This window comes from Daphnia pulicaria, chromosome 3, assembly GCF_021234035.1.
Source record: "Daphnia pulicaria isolate SC F1-1A chromosome 3, SC_F0-13Bv2, whole genome shotgun sequence".
NCBI lineage: Eukaryota > Metazoa > Arthropoda > Branchiopoda > Diplostraca > Daphniidae > Daphnia > Daphnia pulicaria.
Window position 1 is genome coordinate 7580552 of NC_060915.1, and position 16401 is coordinate 7596952.

The 16401-nt window shown below is 38.1% G+C and overlaps 6 protein-coding genes across 16 annotated transcripts; 2 read left to right on the top strand and 4 right to left on the bottom strand.

The window, feature by feature from the left end:
• Positions 1-707: 707 nt before the first annotated feature.
• LOC124329298 (ATP-binding cassette sub-family D member 3-like) lies at positions 708-4233 on the bottom strand. 2 transcript variants are annotated; one of them, XM_046788319.1, is made up of 15 exons: positions 3910-4232; positions 3807-3846; positions 3562-3752; positions 3431-3500; positions 3335-3361; positions 3161-3231; positions 2919-3099; positions 2650-2862; positions 2515-2584; positions 2355-2449; positions 2103-2283; positions 1804-2021; positions 1439-1714; positions 1175-1336; positions 708-1076 (listed from the first exon to the last, which is right to left on the bottom strand). In XM_046788319.1, the coding sequence occupies exons 1-15, from the start codon at positions 4050-4052 to the stop codon at positions 999-1001; spliced, it is 2016 nt and encodes a 671-aa protein (XP_046644275.1). In that variant the 5' UTR covers positions 4053-4232; the 3' UTR covers positions 708-998. The 2 variants fall into 2 exon arrangements, with proteins under 2 accessions (XP_046644275.1, XP_046644274.1); XM_046788318.1 differs by having other exon boundaries at positions 1804-2283; positions 3910-4233.
• Positions 4234-4499: 266 nt separating this feature from the next.
• On the top strand, positions 4500-6462 carry LOC124329299 (pleckstrin homology domain-containing family F member 2-like). Its single transcript, XM_046788320.1, has 9 exons — positions 4500-4619; positions 4797-4861; positions 4931-5068; positions 5137-5200; positions 5262-5387; positions 5442-5548; positions 5613-5769; positions 5834-5916; positions 5978-6462. The coding sequence occupies exons 1-9, from the start codon at positions 4604-4606 to the stop codon at positions 6005-6007; spliced, it is 786 nt and encodes a 261-aa protein (XP_046644276.1). The 5' UTR covers positions 4500-4603; the 3' UTR covers positions 6008-6462.
• A 203-nt stretch (positions 6463-6665) lies between these two features.
• LOC124329302 (aprataxin-like) lies at positions 6666-8329 on the top strand. Of its 4 annotated transcripts, none has more exons than XM_046788323.1 (6): positions 6666-6813; positions 6874-6970; positions 7025-7256; positions 7332-7477; positions 7589-7722; positions 7878-8329. In XM_046788323.1, exons 2-6 carry the CDS (start codon positions 6933-6935, stop codon positions 8048-8050), a joined length of 723 nt encoding a protein of 240 aa, XP_046644279.1. In that variant the 5' UTR covers positions 6666-6813; positions 6874-6932; the 3' UTR covers positions 8051-8329. The 4 variants fall into 4 exon arrangements, with proteins under 4 accessions (XP_046644279.1, XP_046644281.1, XP_046644278.1 ...); XM_046788325.1 differs by having other exon boundaries at positions 6874-6964; XM_046788322.1 differs by having other exon boundaries at positions 6666-6970.
• LOC124329301 (TLC domain-containing protein 2-like) lies at positions 8104-10133 on the bottom strand. Its single transcript, XM_046788321.1, has 6 exons — positions 9599-10133; positions 9425-9507; positions 8866-8948; positions 8626-8797; positions 8455-8559; positions 8104-8380 (listed from the first exon to the last, which is right to left on the bottom strand). Exons 1-6 carry the CDS (start codon positions 9814-9816, stop codon positions 8286-8288), a joined length of 756 nt encoding a protein of 251 aa, XP_046644277.1. The 5' UTR covers positions 9817-10133; the 3' UTR covers positions 8104-8285.
• A 464-nt stretch (positions 10134-10597) lies between these two features.
• LOC124329537 (structure-specific endonuclease subunit slx1-like) lies at positions 10598-11914 on the bottom strand. Its single transcript, XM_046788625.1, has 3 exons — positions 11541-11914; positions 11405-11456; positions 10598-11308 (listed from the first exon to the last, which is right to left on the bottom strand). Exons 1-3 carry the CDS (start codon positions 11714-11716, stop codon positions 10754-10756), a joined length of 783 nt encoding a protein of 260 aa, XP_046644581.1. The 5' UTR covers positions 11717-11914; the 3' UTR covers positions 10598-10753.
• A 513-nt stretch (positions 11915-12427) lies between these two features.
• Positions 12428-15379, bottom strand: LOC124329536 (sex-lethal homolog). Of its 7 annotated transcripts, none has more exons than XM_046788624.1 (6): positions 15274-15379; positions 14293-14665; positions 14040-14215; positions 13861-13974; positions 13639-13799; positions 12428-13371 (listed from the first exon to the last, which is right to left on the bottom strand). In XM_046788624.1, the coding sequence occupies exons 2-6, from the start codon at positions 14479-14481 to the stop codon at positions 13121-13123; spliced, it is 891 nt and encodes a 296-aa protein (XP_046644580.1). In that variant the 5' UTR covers positions 14482-14665; positions 15274-15379; the 3' UTR covers positions 12428-13120. The 7 variants fall into 7 exon arrangements, with proteins under 7 accessions (XP_046644580.1, XP_046644573.1, XP_046644576.1 ...); XM_046788617.1 differs by having other exon boundaries at positions 12428-13374; XM_046788620.1 differs by having other exon boundaries at positions 12428-13374; positions 14293-14545; positions 15274-15374.
• Positions 15380-16401: the final 1022 nt, after the last annotated feature.

Genomic DNA, 16401 nt, shown 5'->3' on the forward strand with positions numbered 1-16401 from the left:
AGAGAGAGAGGCCGTAGGGAAAAGAAGCTGATGTGGCACAAGGCCACTGGTCAAACGATCGGATGTGGTCGATGCGTGACGTCCCGACCGGAATGAGTGGGTTAGAAAACAGTGGAGAATTAGATCCTCTTCTTTCACTTGGCTGAGAATAATAAAAAACAAATAAATCTCTTCCAACATCTTCACGAGATACATTTCAATAGTCCAAAAGAGTGGAATGAACGCAGTAGCCTTTGGAATATATCAAAAGTGGAGAAACTGGTCCGTCTGGTCACGAACCTCCCGGTCCATCGGGAGACCACCCAATGTTATGATGGTAGTATTGAGCTTTGTCCTCCTTGGGCCACCGTCGTCATCGCTACCTTCTCTCTCTCGTTTTTGTTACGAGACATCCTTCTCTACTACCACCAGCGTCATCGGAAACGGGAAGGGCGGTATTCATTTACTCCCGGCCATTTTATCGTATGGGGGCGTGTGGCATATTTGCTTGCATCAGAGCAATGACACACATAATGACCTTCTTTTATGAACCAACTCAAATCTCTTAATTCTTAAAATGGCTTCAATGAAGTTCGTTCTTTTTGGTTGATGTGGATAAGGACTTTTACTTGTTTTTGTTTTTTAAGGTTCAAAGAATACAAAATAACAAGGAGCCAAAAGAGACGAACGTTAGGCAGCATGCATCAAGGAACTATAGAACAAAGCGCTCCCACACACATAAGGTGCTTTCTATTGTTGTTTTTTTCCATCTTTGAAATGTTTTTTTAAAAAGAAAAAGTCCTAACGCAAAGCGTTTGTCGAAAAATGATAAGGCCACCACCTATGAACTCATTTTGAGCTTTGTTTCTTCTCCTCCAAAAAGTACGTACATTCTAGATTGGTCTATAAACTGTAATATAACTTGCCCCCCAATTTTTGTATAACAGCAATGATTCAACTTGATGAAGGGACGATGGAAGATGTCACGATGTCATTGTTTTTAGTCCACCAACGAAAAGTTAGGAACCAAATTCAATTGTGTCCAAATCGATTGGTTTGAATTCATAGTTACCCCGTCCATCCATGTGCAGGTAAAACTGTTGAAAGTAAATAAAAAAGGTTAAACGGATCAATTAAACGGGCGAAGCGGGCACATCACCGATAAAAAGAATGAAGTGGTAATAAAATCGGTTACCTCGTGATGTTGCCATAGCGACCGTCGATGGGAAACGGTAAATAGCGTGATTCCCACTTGACGACAGTATTGATACATGGAACCTTCCACGTCGACGCTAACGGCAGACGTGCACTCGTCCAGGATAGCGAACTGAGGCTTATGATAAAAGAGTCGTGCCATCTGATATCGAAACAAAAGAGAAACAACGTCGAAGAAGATGAAAACTTGTTGTCGTCCAGGGAAACAATCAAACTTTTTCAAAGTACAAAATGCAATACTTACGGCAATCCGTTGTTTCTCACCGCCACTGAGCACATCCATCCAGTCGGCAACAGCGTCCCAACGGCCGTCTCGTTCTTGGATGTAAGTCAATTTAACCAGGTCGAGATACGTAAGTAAATCGTTGTCGTGAATTCCTTTGCGCACCATGTCATCATAGGTGTCTGGATAAATCACTTGATCACGCAATGAACCTAGAGTCATGTACGGTCGCTGAGGAATGTAGAACAACTTGCCCGGTCCCGGTTTAGTCAGGGTACCACCAAACACCGGCCACAGCTTCAATTATTCAAAAGAATCCAAGAGACAAGTGCATCAGTGGTTATTGGTCAACATATGAAATGAAACGTATCATCGATTTCCCTTACCTCTCCCAACACTCTGAACAAGGACGATTTACCGCAGCCATTGGGTCCACATACGAGCACGTTCATTCCCGAATGGACTTCAAACGACATGTCTTCAATCAGGACGTCGCCGTTGGGTGTTACCAAGGGCACGTGCTCGAAATGGATAATATTGTCCTTGTTGATGATTCGACCAGCTCCGGGAATCAAGGGCACTCGGGACACAACTTTTCCTTCACCTAAATGTCCACATATTTTCGAAAGAGACAAAATTCGGGTTAATATTTTCTTCCCAACACAAGTAGCATTGCAATTCAAACCGTTTTCATTGGAGACCATAGTACGCTGATATCGGCCGTTATTCAAATCTTGTAAAACAGTAATTAATTCAGTCACACGCAATGTGAATCCAGCCAGTCGTGTTAGTTCTCGGCCTGCCAGAACCAAACGGCCGATAGCTTCAGCCAACTTAACCAACATACGACCACTTTTGTAGTATTGCTATCAACGGATTAAAAATATTAAATTAAACGGTGATCGGTTTTCTTTTTTCAGTGAAATTTTAAACTTGCCTCCAAACGCTCACTAGATCCAGCAGTGGACAGATGATGTGTCGTACTAAAGAACGGTCGACTAACGACAAAAAATCCTACGGCAGTTGCAATATCTGCCAATTGAATGGATCGATAGAATAAATTCTGTCTGTTGGGTTCAGATTTTGGTTTAACCTACATTTAGCGATTATGTTGTCCACAAATCCCATCGTGAAACGGAATTCCAAAAATCGACGGAGATGTCTCACCTATCAATCATGAACGAAATGATACTGGTTTGAAATAAAGAAAACAACTTTCAAGGTAAAATTACCAAGCGAGTGAATGCCGTCAACATGGTGTGTTTTTCACGAACATTTCCTCGGTAGAAGGCCACCTCTTCGGCGTTGGTGATCAACCGCGAATTAACGTAGCGGAATTCACCCTCTAGTTGTTGCTCCGAAACCGTCATACGACTCACTGGACGGCGCAAGTGAGTCAACAAGACTCCGGAAACGAACAAATAAAGAACCATAATGCTAGGACCCTAAATTAACCAATGATTAGGTAAGGTATGAATTCAAAAAGTGAAAATGGTTTTACTTGTCCACCAATTGTAACAGCCAATCTATGAACATAGATGACAATGTCCAAAATAGGTTTGCTAATGTTCGAATAGAGTTCTGTGATGCTCGAGCAGAATCGTTCGACATCGGTTGTAAGTAGTTGATCCGGATTTGAAATTCGGTTGTCGAGGTTGTTCATTTTGTAGTATGTGAAATCTCTGTTGCAAATCATTGCTGTTCAGTGTCTTGTTTATAACTTCATTATAACAAAATACGTACTTTAAGTATTGGTCATAGAGATGGCGAGTCAGTCGAGTTCTAAAGCGGAGTTTAAGTTCGTCCAATCCAAGCTAAATGAAAATATCTGACTTTTAATTTCAATTTGTTTTAACACAAAACTGATATTTGGGAATTGGGACTACAGTGAAACCTAAAATGAAAATTCAAATTTACCTTCAAGACATTGTTCACCATAGAAATCTAAACAAAACAAAACACAAAATAAATTAAAATTGCTATGTTGGAACTGACAAATTTACACTTCAATACCATTGGCATTGCTGCAATGAACTGGATTACATAACTTTTGAAAAGTGGAAAATTGCGCCCAATAATAGCACTGCATTACCAAAAATTGCATTAGATAATTGGAGGTGAATAAAATATTGCAAAATAATAACCTTTCAATTGATGTTGAATTCTGAATCATCCATATATCACAACTGGATCTGGCTACTAATGCTGCAGCCACTAAAATCATGAAGCCAGCTTCAGGTGAAAATACTCCAGGTATGATGATACGCAAGATGGCAGCAATGCGTTTGATGAATGTACCATCGATTGCCACTTTCTCAGCTGACCTTTTGTTTTTCTGTGAAAAAATGTTAAAATTGCTTTGCAAAACATGAATATTTGAAATCCTTACCTCGTTGATGACATATTGAATTCTTTCTGCAGCAGCAGCTCTGAAAACAAAGGAAAAGAGAGTAAAACACTTGCATACAGGTTTTTTTTTGTGTAATATTTACCTTCTGTTTTGATTAGTTCTATGAACACTAGCAAGCCACAGCAGAAGTGCGAGGCCTCCCCCCGTAACAGCAATCGGTTTCCCCAAAATACTAGACAAAAAGCCAGGGCTTTTGCTAACTAGTTTACTGAAGACTGGAGCCATAGCTGGGCAAAACAGGTGTAAAAAAAATATTCTTCCTTTATCACTCCTTCACCACGATTATTGTGTCGAGTCACGGTAGGTAGCAGAAAACTTCAAAATCCTGTAATAACCATAAAACACCTGAGGCTTTTTATCGGTACACGAACTCGGAATTTCCCCGACCTCAGACTTGTTAAAAAATAAAAGGCATGCTTAGGGTCCAGCGACGACATCTAGGTAGCAGGTTGTTGAACTGAATTTTGTCGAGGTTTTTGCTTTTAATTATTTTTTGTCAAGTGATGGTATAATTTTTAAATAAAATAAAATAAATAACGCTGATAATGCTGATATTTGAATCTCCATAAATCAATGCAATTCGTTCACTTCGCTTGTAAGCCGAATGCGAATTGCAAAACGTCACGCTCACGCTATTGGTTTACCTAGTTCGGTTCCACTAGATGGCGAGGATATATTTTTCCCCCAATTTCCCCCAACAATTACGACATTATTCCGTACTTTCGATACTTTTGTGCGTGTGAGTCATATTGGGAGCAGATGACAACAAGCCGAAGATGGTCGACAAATTAGGTAAATTATCGAATATTTTAGAGAAATTGCAAATTGGTTTCCAAAACACGCCACATTCCTAGTTTTAAATGTCGTTCAAGAGTAGTTTTCCAGTGTCCTTGATGCTGTTTTTAGAGACATTATTGGAACTGGTTCAAGTTACTACGTGAAACTCATATGTTTTTTACGTTTTTATAGTGAACAGTGAAGCAAATGCTCGCCGAATCGCCATGGTCGAAGGCTGCTTCGGCAGTTCTGGTCATGTAAGTAGAAAATGTAACTTTTCTTTTGTTAATGGAACCTGACTAATGGCATTTATATTTGACATGTAGCCTCTTGGGATACCAGGGCGGGTGTTGGTTGGTGAAGGAGTCTTGACAAAAATGTGCCGGAAAAAGCCTAAAGCTAGGCAGTTTTTTTTATTCAATGATACATTGGTTTATGGAAACATTGTGATTAGCAAAAAAAAGGTAATAAAGAACAAATATTTATCAAATCATAACTAATAAATTTGAGAAATATTTACTTGTGCTGGCAGTATAACAAGCAACACATTATCCCATTGGAAGAGATTAAACTTCAGTCTCTGGAAGATGATGGGCGTAAGTAGAAAAGTTACTATTGCTATAATACCTCATTTTTATATATTATTTTGGTGTTTAGCTTACAGGAATGGTTGGTTAATTTGTACTGCATCAAAATCTTTTGCTGTTTATGCTGCCACAGCAACTGAAAAAGCTGAATGGATTGCCCACATTAACAAATGTGTTGAAGACCTTTTACGCAAAAGTGAGTCTTATATAACCATGATGAAATAAAGTTGACTTCACTGTAATGATTTAGGTGGGAAGAAACCGCTAGGAGAACATGCCGCCGTGTGGGTTCCAGACGCCGAGGCGAATGTTTGTATGCACTGCAACAAGTCACAGTTCAATGTGTTAAATAGAAGGGTAAATATTGGAATTTTGTATAGTAATAAGTGATTTAAATGTTTATTTGTTTTACTTTTTGAAGCATCATTGCCGAAAATGTGGAGCAGTTGTTTGTGGCCCGTGTTCCAATAAGAAGTTTTTATTACCCGTTCAGTCAGCCAAGCCTTTAAGAGTCTGCCTCACCTGTCACGATGTTTTAACTAAAACCAAAAATAATGGAGGACCTAATGTGTCTTTGAGTAATTCAAATATTATCGCTTTTCTTCTTTATTCCTGTAATATTAAATTTTGCGTTTTCGTAAGACGGGGACCTGAGCATGGATTCTTCTGGTGAAGATGACGACGACGATGATGAGGATCCAGAAAATCTTTCTTCTTCGAATGAAGTAATCCCAAACTTCAAAAAATGAATAATAAGTCCATTTAATTAAATTATCGTTTCTGCAGGCGAAATTTTATGGAGAAATTCAAAAGTGATTTCAAGGATTCATGGGCTACGCCGATTCCCAACCGAAGTCTGCCTTTTTTTTAAGTGAATCTTCTTTGTTTTAGTCATCAGCGAGTCCTTCCGAGTCCTGCCTTCATATTGGTAGGAAAACATGGAAATGAATTCTCACTTTAGGTTAGACTTCACAACACTTCATAGTTTCATGATTTTAATGGAATCACCCCCAGGTGTATTTTCATTCATCAAATTTCATAGAATTCATCATCCATCAACTGCTTTAAATTCGTTTTTTTTTCTAGTTTTCCAACTTGTTCATTGTGAAACATCATTGATTGCTATAGTGTGCCTTAAGTATAAGTAATATTTTTCTCGTTTGTTTGGAGTATTCCGTTCCAAATTGTCGTCATATTCCCCTTTTTCAATGAATGTACTCATCATGTTTGACATATAATAGAGTTCGTGCATACTGCACTATTTCAAGCTATATCTCTGGACTCTAGTAAACTCTTAATCTTTTACTTTTGTCATCCATAAAATATGTAATCTCATGAGGGCTCTTCAAATAGGTACAGTTTTTTTTTATTAGACAAATTTATTCAATATTATTATCTTATTACCTGTCTTCTCGCTTTTATTGGGCAAGAATAGGTGAATTTCCCTGAGCCCTTTTCTGGAACATTTGGAAATCGACCACTAGAGAGCGAGACCTGACTATGATTATATGAGGTACCGGGTACCCCTGCTGCGGGTAGTTGTTGTCGGTCAGTGGGTCGGTAGGCGTGGCTATTTATTTATTGCACGCCGGTAGTGCGCGTGTTCAATGGCCATAATTATAGTAGGCTACGTTTTGGATCACATTATATTTTATGAAATGACAAAAAAATAATGTTTCTAGATTGACGATACATCTAATTCGAACACATCACTAACAGTAATATAGTTTTCCTGGAGGCTATGAGTTGTGGATTTCAATTCGTCAATAGAACGTTCGTGTACGGTTATTATTATTTTCACTCTCACATTCACTCACCTTTTATTTTAAATAGTTCCACAATGTCCAACGCGTTTCAACAACTGATGAAATCATCCAGGAAAACTGCTGAAAAAAGCCCACCGTCAAAGAGAACAAAAGTTGATGTGGCCAAGGAAGTCAGCAGCAATAAAAGCACTTCTAGGAAACATTTTTGGAAAAGTGGACTGACACATGCAATGAATGATTCAGAAAACATTGTTGAATCAACTGATTCTCTTGTCATCATCAAGGATAAATATCCAAAAGTATATATTTGACAACTATAGAATTTTCTGATTAAACCATAGTATGCATTTTTAACAGCAATTATCTTAATCTAGGCAAACTTTCACTATTTGATAATGCCCAAGGCTGTTCAATTGAACTCCCCACAAAAATTGACCAACTTAAATCTTCATCTTTTGAAAGACATGCAACAGAAAGCTCAAATGCTCATCAATGATCTTCATCCAAAAGCAAAATTCAAGTACTTCATATAATAATATATATTTAGTGTCACCAGTTGTGAACACATATACATGTTCACTTTCTATGTACATCCACATCAATAACATTCTTTTTTAATGCTATGTTCAAGGATTGGTTTTCATGCTAAACCAAGCATAGACCACTTACATCTACATGTTATCAGTACAGATTTTGTTTCTACTTGCATGAAGACCAAAAAGCACTGGAATTCATTTAATACTGAGCACTTCCTGAATCTGTCAGGTATAATAATCTGTTTAGTCCATCATTTGTCAAACTGCTTAAGGGCTAAGTCCCTTAATTTAATTAGTATATCCTGCATACATCCACTAATATGATTACCAACATTGTAATAACCATTAATGGATAATTATTTTATTGATTTCCCATATTGGCAGATCTGATCACAGAGTTGGAAGAAAAAGGGAATTTGGATGACTACTATCCAAATGATAAAGATATCGAGTTGTACCTGAAAAAACCGCTAAGATGTAACCAATGTCCATTTGAAGCAAAGACAATGCCGAGTCTCAAGACACACTTGGACACGCACGCTAATAGCTCTCCGTAATATTGCTAACGTCGCATCTTTTCTCACTAAAAGTTCAATTATTCATAATCATAAATGGGTATTAAATCGTTTTTTTTATTTTTATAATGGCCATTCGTAAATCTGCTGTAAAAGTAAAACATGAATAGCAAATCACAAAAAGCTGGTCGTGAGTTAATCGTAGAAATATTTGTGGTGAAATTAAGCACATCATGGATAATTAAAATGTACGTCAAAGCTACATGCAGTGCATTTTCTATTCTTTTTTGTTTCGCCCCTTTTTACTAATGAAATCCGCATCCAGGATTCGAAAAAATAGGACGATACTCATCAAGACTATGACAGCTAGACCTGTGATTCAAAACGAGTATAATATATCATTGTTCAACATTGAGTTGTTTTAATAAAAATAATCATTTACGTACCAACACTTCCGAGAGTGTAAGCAAAAAAAGGAACTTCTTCCCTGTGTACTACTAGCCAACGAGTCATCCAACCGAGCGTGAGAATGCGAAAAATCAGAAATGTACCTGATGGACAATATATTATTGGCAATAATGCAATTAAAATATTTGCATGATTTGAAATGTTATTACCAATGTTTAACAAGGCGTTGAGACGATAACCGGAATGCTGTCGCGGCGATCCCTGGATGATCATAAGCTGCCTTGTGTGAAGAAATATTGAATTGACTTCGACTAGTAGAGCGACAACTGAGTAGCCAATATAAAGTCGAGTTAGCATCGACAATCCAAAGCAGAGAACAACCTATAATGTTTATAATAAACTTTTTAACAACTGGTATGGCGAGATATATAATTTCCATGCCAACTCACGAAGAAATGATGAATCATCAACTCGTATGAACTACGCTTTCGGTGGTTCAGTAGCATATCCATGAAGTCATAAATAAAATATCCTGCAAATACCCCAAATAATGGCATTAATAAAACTCTTAGACAAAATAATGTTGACAACTGATCATAATTTTATGTCAATGCGCAAGCGCGCATGTGCATTATACAACACGAGGTTCCAGTCGTCTCCTGGGGGGGGGGGGGTTGTGTGAAACAACAAGAAATGTCAATAGGCACGTGGTTTTTCCACCATAAAAAATTATGAGTTGGCTAACGTCGTTTTATCATAGCCAATCACAAGATCTAAGGCCACAGAAATAATCAGCCCAATTGATAAAAATGAGATACTGAAAATTTATGAGACTGTGACCTCATTATTTTCATTTCTTGTTGAATATAGGATAATAATTCATTGTAACAACTTATAACCACACTAAAATTAAGTTATACAACACAACTCATACAATAAAGCAGACGTTCCATAGTCTCATCCGCCCGTAGATATAAACATGGATGACGCGCAAGTTACGTAACTCACCAACAGAAACGGATACCAATAAATGTGATGAAGTGGAATGTGTTCCTATTAAATCCTCTGCCATTTTTGGATGCCAATAAAAACTGCCAAAAAAATATGCATCATTCATACATCCTTCTTTAAAGCTTATGACTAGATATTGCATAACAAATTCGTAGGCGTTTTATAACGTACCAAAGCATCGCCCAGATGCCAGTCAATATAGAATGAACCAATGAGTTACAAGTATTCCTCCATTTCCACGTTGTCTGTGCACCTGATTTCAGAACGGAAGCTGGCGTGAGTGGTCTTAGCAGAACGTGTGTTAGGGTGAACCCTACAAAACTCACAGCTGAAGCAACAGGGCCATAAATTTCACTTTTAACGTCAATTTCACTTGGTATGTCTGCCATTTCATCAAAACGTTACGTAACTTCACAAATCACAATGGGTTTCAAATGTATAAGTGAACAACGCTGAAACATCGGAGAAAATCAGCGTCCGTCTGAACTCTTAACTGTTCATGACATTTAACTCCACCTTGTTGGCGTTATCTTGTGAGCACACGGTGTGGCGCACGTCGGTTGCCGCGCCTAGATATTTTAACAGAGCAGACAACACAGGTTTGACTAGTTTTGTGATTGGGAGGGAAAATTGAGTCACTCCCACTAGCGCTATCTAGGCCAGCTTGTAGTTAGATTCGTAAATGGCTCAAACACACACAAATATCTGGTCTCTTTTAACGCTGCCTCACTGACATATTCAATGGGCGATTTTTTGGCTAAAAGTTATCTATGTTTTGGAATATCTTTAATACTTTAACGCCATCTAGTAATGATTTTACTTACTATCTCAAGCGTAGCTCACAGGGATCTTTCAGGGTTATGTATGTTGTATGTAGGTGACCGTGAAGAAAGATCGAACACAAGGTTGGGATGCGTTGAAAATGTCCCAGCGCATCAAGTGGGTCAAGGGCCGTCCTTAAGAGAAACGGTTGTGTTCCAAATAGTACTATATTCTGATATTGTCAATGACCGAGGCCAGGGCCAAATTTCAAGGACAATACTCGTTTTAAAGGCCAATAAATGCACTATCGAAGGCGCGTGTGGCCAACCGGCAACGTTGTTTTAAGGGAGGAAATTACGTGAATTCGTTCGTTCGTTCAAAAATTACGCCAATGTTTACTCATGGAAACTGAGTGATCAACACAATTTTTATTTAAACAAAAGCGACAATCAATTACAATAGGATACAAGACATTTGTACTGCTTAAGAATTTTCATATGAGCAAATTAATACGGACGTAGCCAAAATGTTTAAACTGAAGAGAACATATAGATTTGACAAAATTTATGTTAAAATAGTTTCATCAAGAGCAAGATTTTGGTTTTGATAACAACCCTTGAATTTGCGAATTAAATCGGCCCATAATAATTCACTATGGCAACTTGGACATGATCCCTCCAATGGCAGCATGTGATCTGGTTCAGATTTCAAAAAATGTGAAGCAAGACACAAAATATGTGTTTTTAAGGTGCAGTCATTATTAATACAATTCAAAACGTCGTCATTATCCATTATCTGATGGCAAATATCGCACTTTGCTGAGGATGAGGATGATTTAGTCGAAACCTTTTCTTTCGAAGGTGATGGAACTTTTTTTGAAATCACACGTCCTTCTTCTATGGGCATATGAGGAGGTGGCAGCAAACTGGTCTCGAACTCGACTCGATATTTTGGCACGAGCCATTGGATAGTTAAGGCGAGTCTGTTCCACGGTCCTATTCGCAACATATGAGATAGAATACGAATTTTGTGTTGAAAACTGTTTTCTTTGGCTCTTTTCCTTTCAATCAGCTTTCTCAATCTGCGAGACTTTTCTGGGTGTTGCCAGGCCCACTCAAACTAAATTGAAAAAGAATATTGAGTTTTATACTTGAAAAAACTGTATTTGTATTATTTGATGTGCAGCAATCGAAGATGTTTTGAAAGCTTACTTACTCTGAGTCCTGAAATGTCATTTGGGAAACCATGAACTATCAAGCACATTTCCCTGAAAAAGAAAATGGTTAGTAATTTAATCTGATAAACATGTTATGATTATTTTAAAATTTAACAACAACAACAACAAATATACCATGGCCCTTTATTAGATGTTTTGTATGCACCTCCAGAGCGTACTCCTTTGTTGTGTTGTTGTATTCTACGGTTCGGGTTTACAGTGTATCCAATGTAAGTACGTCCCAAATACTTCGGATTCTCACAGAAAAGTAGATAAACACCGTAAAAATTTTCTATTACAGTACTGCTCATGGCTATTCACTGAAAGTCATGAACAAGAGTCGACTCAAGTCTCAGACGTCAATTTCAAACTTTCTTCTCGTCGTCTGCTAGAAAATACCTTCCGATTCCGGCCATTTAAGTCACATGACTCATGAATCATGATCAGGTAAATACACAAGATGATGGTTATTTGGTTAAGCCTTTTACCACCAGTGACAAAGAACGTGTTTTTAATGACTTAAAATTAGTAAATGACTGTAGAACTCTTTAGTATACGGATCAACTATAAAATCATTTATGTCCGCGCCATCGCCAGCATGGAACGTGAAGCAGAATTGAAATTTATAAGTGACGAAATTCTTATCCCATATACGTATTTCTTTGAGTATTTACTAGTAGTAATTTACCTATTACATGTTAATAGAATAAAGAGCGATAGACCAAATTTGATAAATAACATTATGTAGATAAACGTTGAGTTGTTCCCTCTCCCCATCGTTACCTCATCAGTATTACACGAACATGCCTAATAGAACAAGCGGTGTCATAGGGTTTTAAATCTGAACTAAAAACGTTGAGGAAAAAAGGAGCATTAAACAATAAGTAGAGAATGCTGGAAGCCTTTCGAGTATCTACCCAATTCCTAAACAACGTTGAATACCCTTAATGAAAAATAAACTACAAATTTCTTATAACCACGGCGTGCAGCATTGAAAAGGATGATTCTCCCATTTCTCGTGATCGTTGTAACTGGTGAAGTGTAATCAACGCTTTGGCAAATGATTGCAGTCACAAACGATTGGGATATGGAAGGGGGGGGGGGAGAGAAGGATACAGTGTAAGGGCGGGCCATGGAGACAGACGTAGACAAAAGGGAGTAAGAGAGCAAGAGAGAAAAAAAAACAAAATCACCAACCAGATAACATGAAACTAAACTGGACCTTGTGGGAGTCAAAATATGATAAACGATCTTCTGGAGCCACTAGAAAGCAATGAAAACGGCCAAGATTGACCGTGAGAAGAAGAATGAAGTGAATCGAGAGGGAAATACACGCGTTCAGGAAATCTTGCAGGCAAGAAGGGTTCAGATTATAAATGATGCAGAAAAAGAAAAGAAATCATGATGGGGAACACAGAAGTGTACGAAAAACTCGAGTCAGACATAAACCCTAACGAGCGAAAATCCAACCATTTTAGCCAAATGACGACCGAAGAAAAAATATGAGAAAAAGAGGTGCATGATGGAGAAGTGGAGGAAGGAAGGGGAGTAATTAGGTCAGTTAAGATTGATAACAAGCAGAATTGGGAAAAACATCATGTTCCTCCAACTGATGGCGTTGCAACAATGTTTTTTCATTCGTCTGCAGTCGGTAGTTCAATTTAGTTTCAGTTCTTTTTTAAATCTTCCGTCATCTTATCGTGCCCTCTCATTGCTTAGTTCCAATTGTAAACGTTGTAACCGCCACCCATTCCGATGGGATTGTAACGGCTGCTATTAGATCCTTTATCCGGTCGAACTTGTCCCATGCCTGACGAGTGGACGAAACCAGGAGCATTCGGCGGCCGCGATGCTAACGGCAGACCGGCGTTGTAGTGTCCACCTCCTCCGCTTCGGCCACCATGACCACCCCCATGTCCACCATGGTTAACCATCCCACCTTGGGGTTGTCCTCCAACATTACCAACTGCTAAGACAGATATTTGGAATTATTAAGACAAGTTCCTGAAGAAAACTTGTAGTAGCAAACTAATATTCCGTTTCTAGCAGATTATTTAAACGGAAGGGTGGTTTGGTTTCTTGGCCAACGAGACTTGGATGCATTACAATAGACACGCGTTTTAAGTTACAACATGTATCAGTTGCAGGATTTTGCTTCGTCTCTCATGGCAGCTCATGTGATCCGTTCAAGGCAATTAAAATATATATTTAAAGAAAATGTCGATGCACTTACGTCGCGCTTGCTGTCTTCCAGCTTCCCATCCAGCAAAATAAGCTGCCTTCTGTTTGCCGTGCTCTTCAGCAATTTTTACACTAATGGGGTTAGTACGTCCATGTGGGATTGTACCATTCAGATGCTCAATGGCAGCCATGGCTTCTTCTCTCTTATCAAACCTGAAAACAATTTGATTTTAATATCATACATGATAAAAAAAAAGGTTAAAATAATTTATACCTGACAAATGCCACACCCCTGGGCATACCAGTTATTTTGTCTTTGAGTAAATTCATTTGCACTATATTTCCATGGGCAGAAAATATATTTGTCAATTCATCTTCTGTAACATCTCTGCTTTGGGGAAAAAGGAGTTGTAGTTTTGACACATAAAGTTGTGTACCCAAAATTCTCATTACCTAGGGAGATTAGTAACATATAGGTTGGTTTCCTTTCGGTCTTCGCCAGGTGGTCGGGCATACGATACTTTGATACGTTTATTTTGAATTTGAAGCCCATTCAAAGTTTGAATAGCCCGGATAGCATCATCAGCTTTTTGATAGTTGACGAAACCGAATCCGTAGCTGTATCCAGTCTATAATTGGAATAACATTCATTTTGTTCAAAAGATATCAGATGATAAGTCTAATTTATGAAATTGATTATTGTTACCCGAAAATCTCTCATGATTTTGCAGTTTGTCACCGTTCCAATAGTGACAAACATCTTAAAGAGTTCGCTCTCCGTCAGATTCTGAGGCAGGTAGTTGATGATCAAATTGGTCCGCGACGAATCATCACAGGAACTACCAGGGTTGGGGCTGGACGATGGAGTGTGATCAGATCCAGTAGCTGATGCCATTTTCTTGCAGTATGGTTAGCCTTTCTTTGTGTTTGTTAAGATTTTCTCTCTCACGCCCAAAAGCCTGGCCGTCGCAGGCGGGAGATGGCCAACAACAAAAAAAAGGCAAACAAAAAATAAAATAAAAGCGCCTGCCACAAGCCTGGGCTTGGAGAGTTCTCTTAGCCCCCCGTCACGGATGCACCTGTTCTCCAACAAGAGCCAAACACAAATTTGTGAAACAATCGTCAATGCCTAAGACAATTTTTTGATTTGATGTGTTACAGCTTAAAGGACTAACAGTGAATGAATGCTTGTAGGAGACACATGGCTTTAGCACCACACACAAATAAGTCTCAGGTGTAGCGATCTCAACTACAAGATAAAATAACAATCTACAGAATAATAGGATGTCGTAAATTGAAGCTGTCAGTTAAAGAATATACTTAAATAGTACAAAAACACTGCCATGTGATGTGTACTAGAATGAAATTTAGTTTGAATGGAAAAATTCTCGTCAAACAAAACTTCAACTCACTTTTAGGACTACTTGAATGGAATGTTAATATGGAATTTTCAGCTAATCAACAGCTATTAATGAAACAAATATTAGTGAAACACTATCTGGAGGACGAGCAAGGTCGTTGATGGCCAACGCACATGTGAAGGAGTCGACAGCATAAGCCTTTCTTGTTTTGCTTCACACCTCAATCTTTAGATGTAATTGAATTCGACACAAGAGTCTAGTTATGACAATGACTCGATCACGCTGCGACACATAATCCAGTAATGATAAAATACCTCGTAAATTACCGTTGATAGGATAGAAAGTATCGTGAAAAGACGACACACCGGGTTTTTTCTGTTCTTGGTTTTTCTCGCTATAATATAAATCGATTTTTTTTACGTTGTCGATCATTGCGGCTGCAATGCCAGATTATAATTTTTTCTCTTAAAAATATATTATATTCAATAACAGCCACGTCACTGGTGAAAAAGAGATTTATAAAAATATTAATTACTACGTTATTTTTTATTTTATTTCCTAGAAAAACAATTTTATGCAATTTAATTCGAAATGTTGTCGTTTGGATTGTCGGCTGTTCTTTGACAGACCTGAACAGACGATGATGAGTCCAAAGCCCAAAGGCACAAAATGTAAATACTACAAAAATACCGAATTAATTTTTTTGAAAATACCGAAGGCAACACTTTTTAAACATGCTTAGTCTTATCTAAATAAAAATTAATTCATTTACATTTTTTGCACGATGAATTTTGATTTTTAGAATGCATTTTTTTAAATTCGGCCGAGGCCCCGAGCCCCCGAGCGATTGCCAGATTGGCAACTCACAGAATCTTCGAAATCTTGGAGAATTTCACATAATCTCTAGAATTTAACAAAATTAACCTTTTTCTCACCGTTAGCAGGCGCAAACCGCATTTTTTTATTGGCACCCCTAGCCGAATTTGGCGAACCTTTGATTCAGGATCTTGTAGCATCTCGTAGAATCTGAAAGATTCTAAATCTTCGCACATTCCAGTTATGCCCCTAGCGAAATTTGGGTGAAACTTTGATTCGGAATCTCTTAGAATCTAGTGTTGTTCCGTTGTGCTTTTTAGGATTCGTTATCGTTATCGTTAATCGTTATTTTTTCAATTTTTCATTCGTTTCGTTCTTCGTTTCGTTAATTTAAACGTGTCGCATTTTTTTCTTTTTGCGACCCGTTATCGTTTACCTTACAATTTGTTTTTTCTAATGAAGTAATGAGTAGGCCTGTTAGGCCAAATGATGTAGCGAAAATAATGACCTAATTCCTCGCTAGGGGATCGCTAAGTCGCTATAGTAGGTGGTCATCCCAAAATTGAAAATTCCAAATTTTGAGGGAAAAAAAAGTTCCCCCTGGTGGTCAAAAAATTTGAAATCTCTACGGTTTTGAT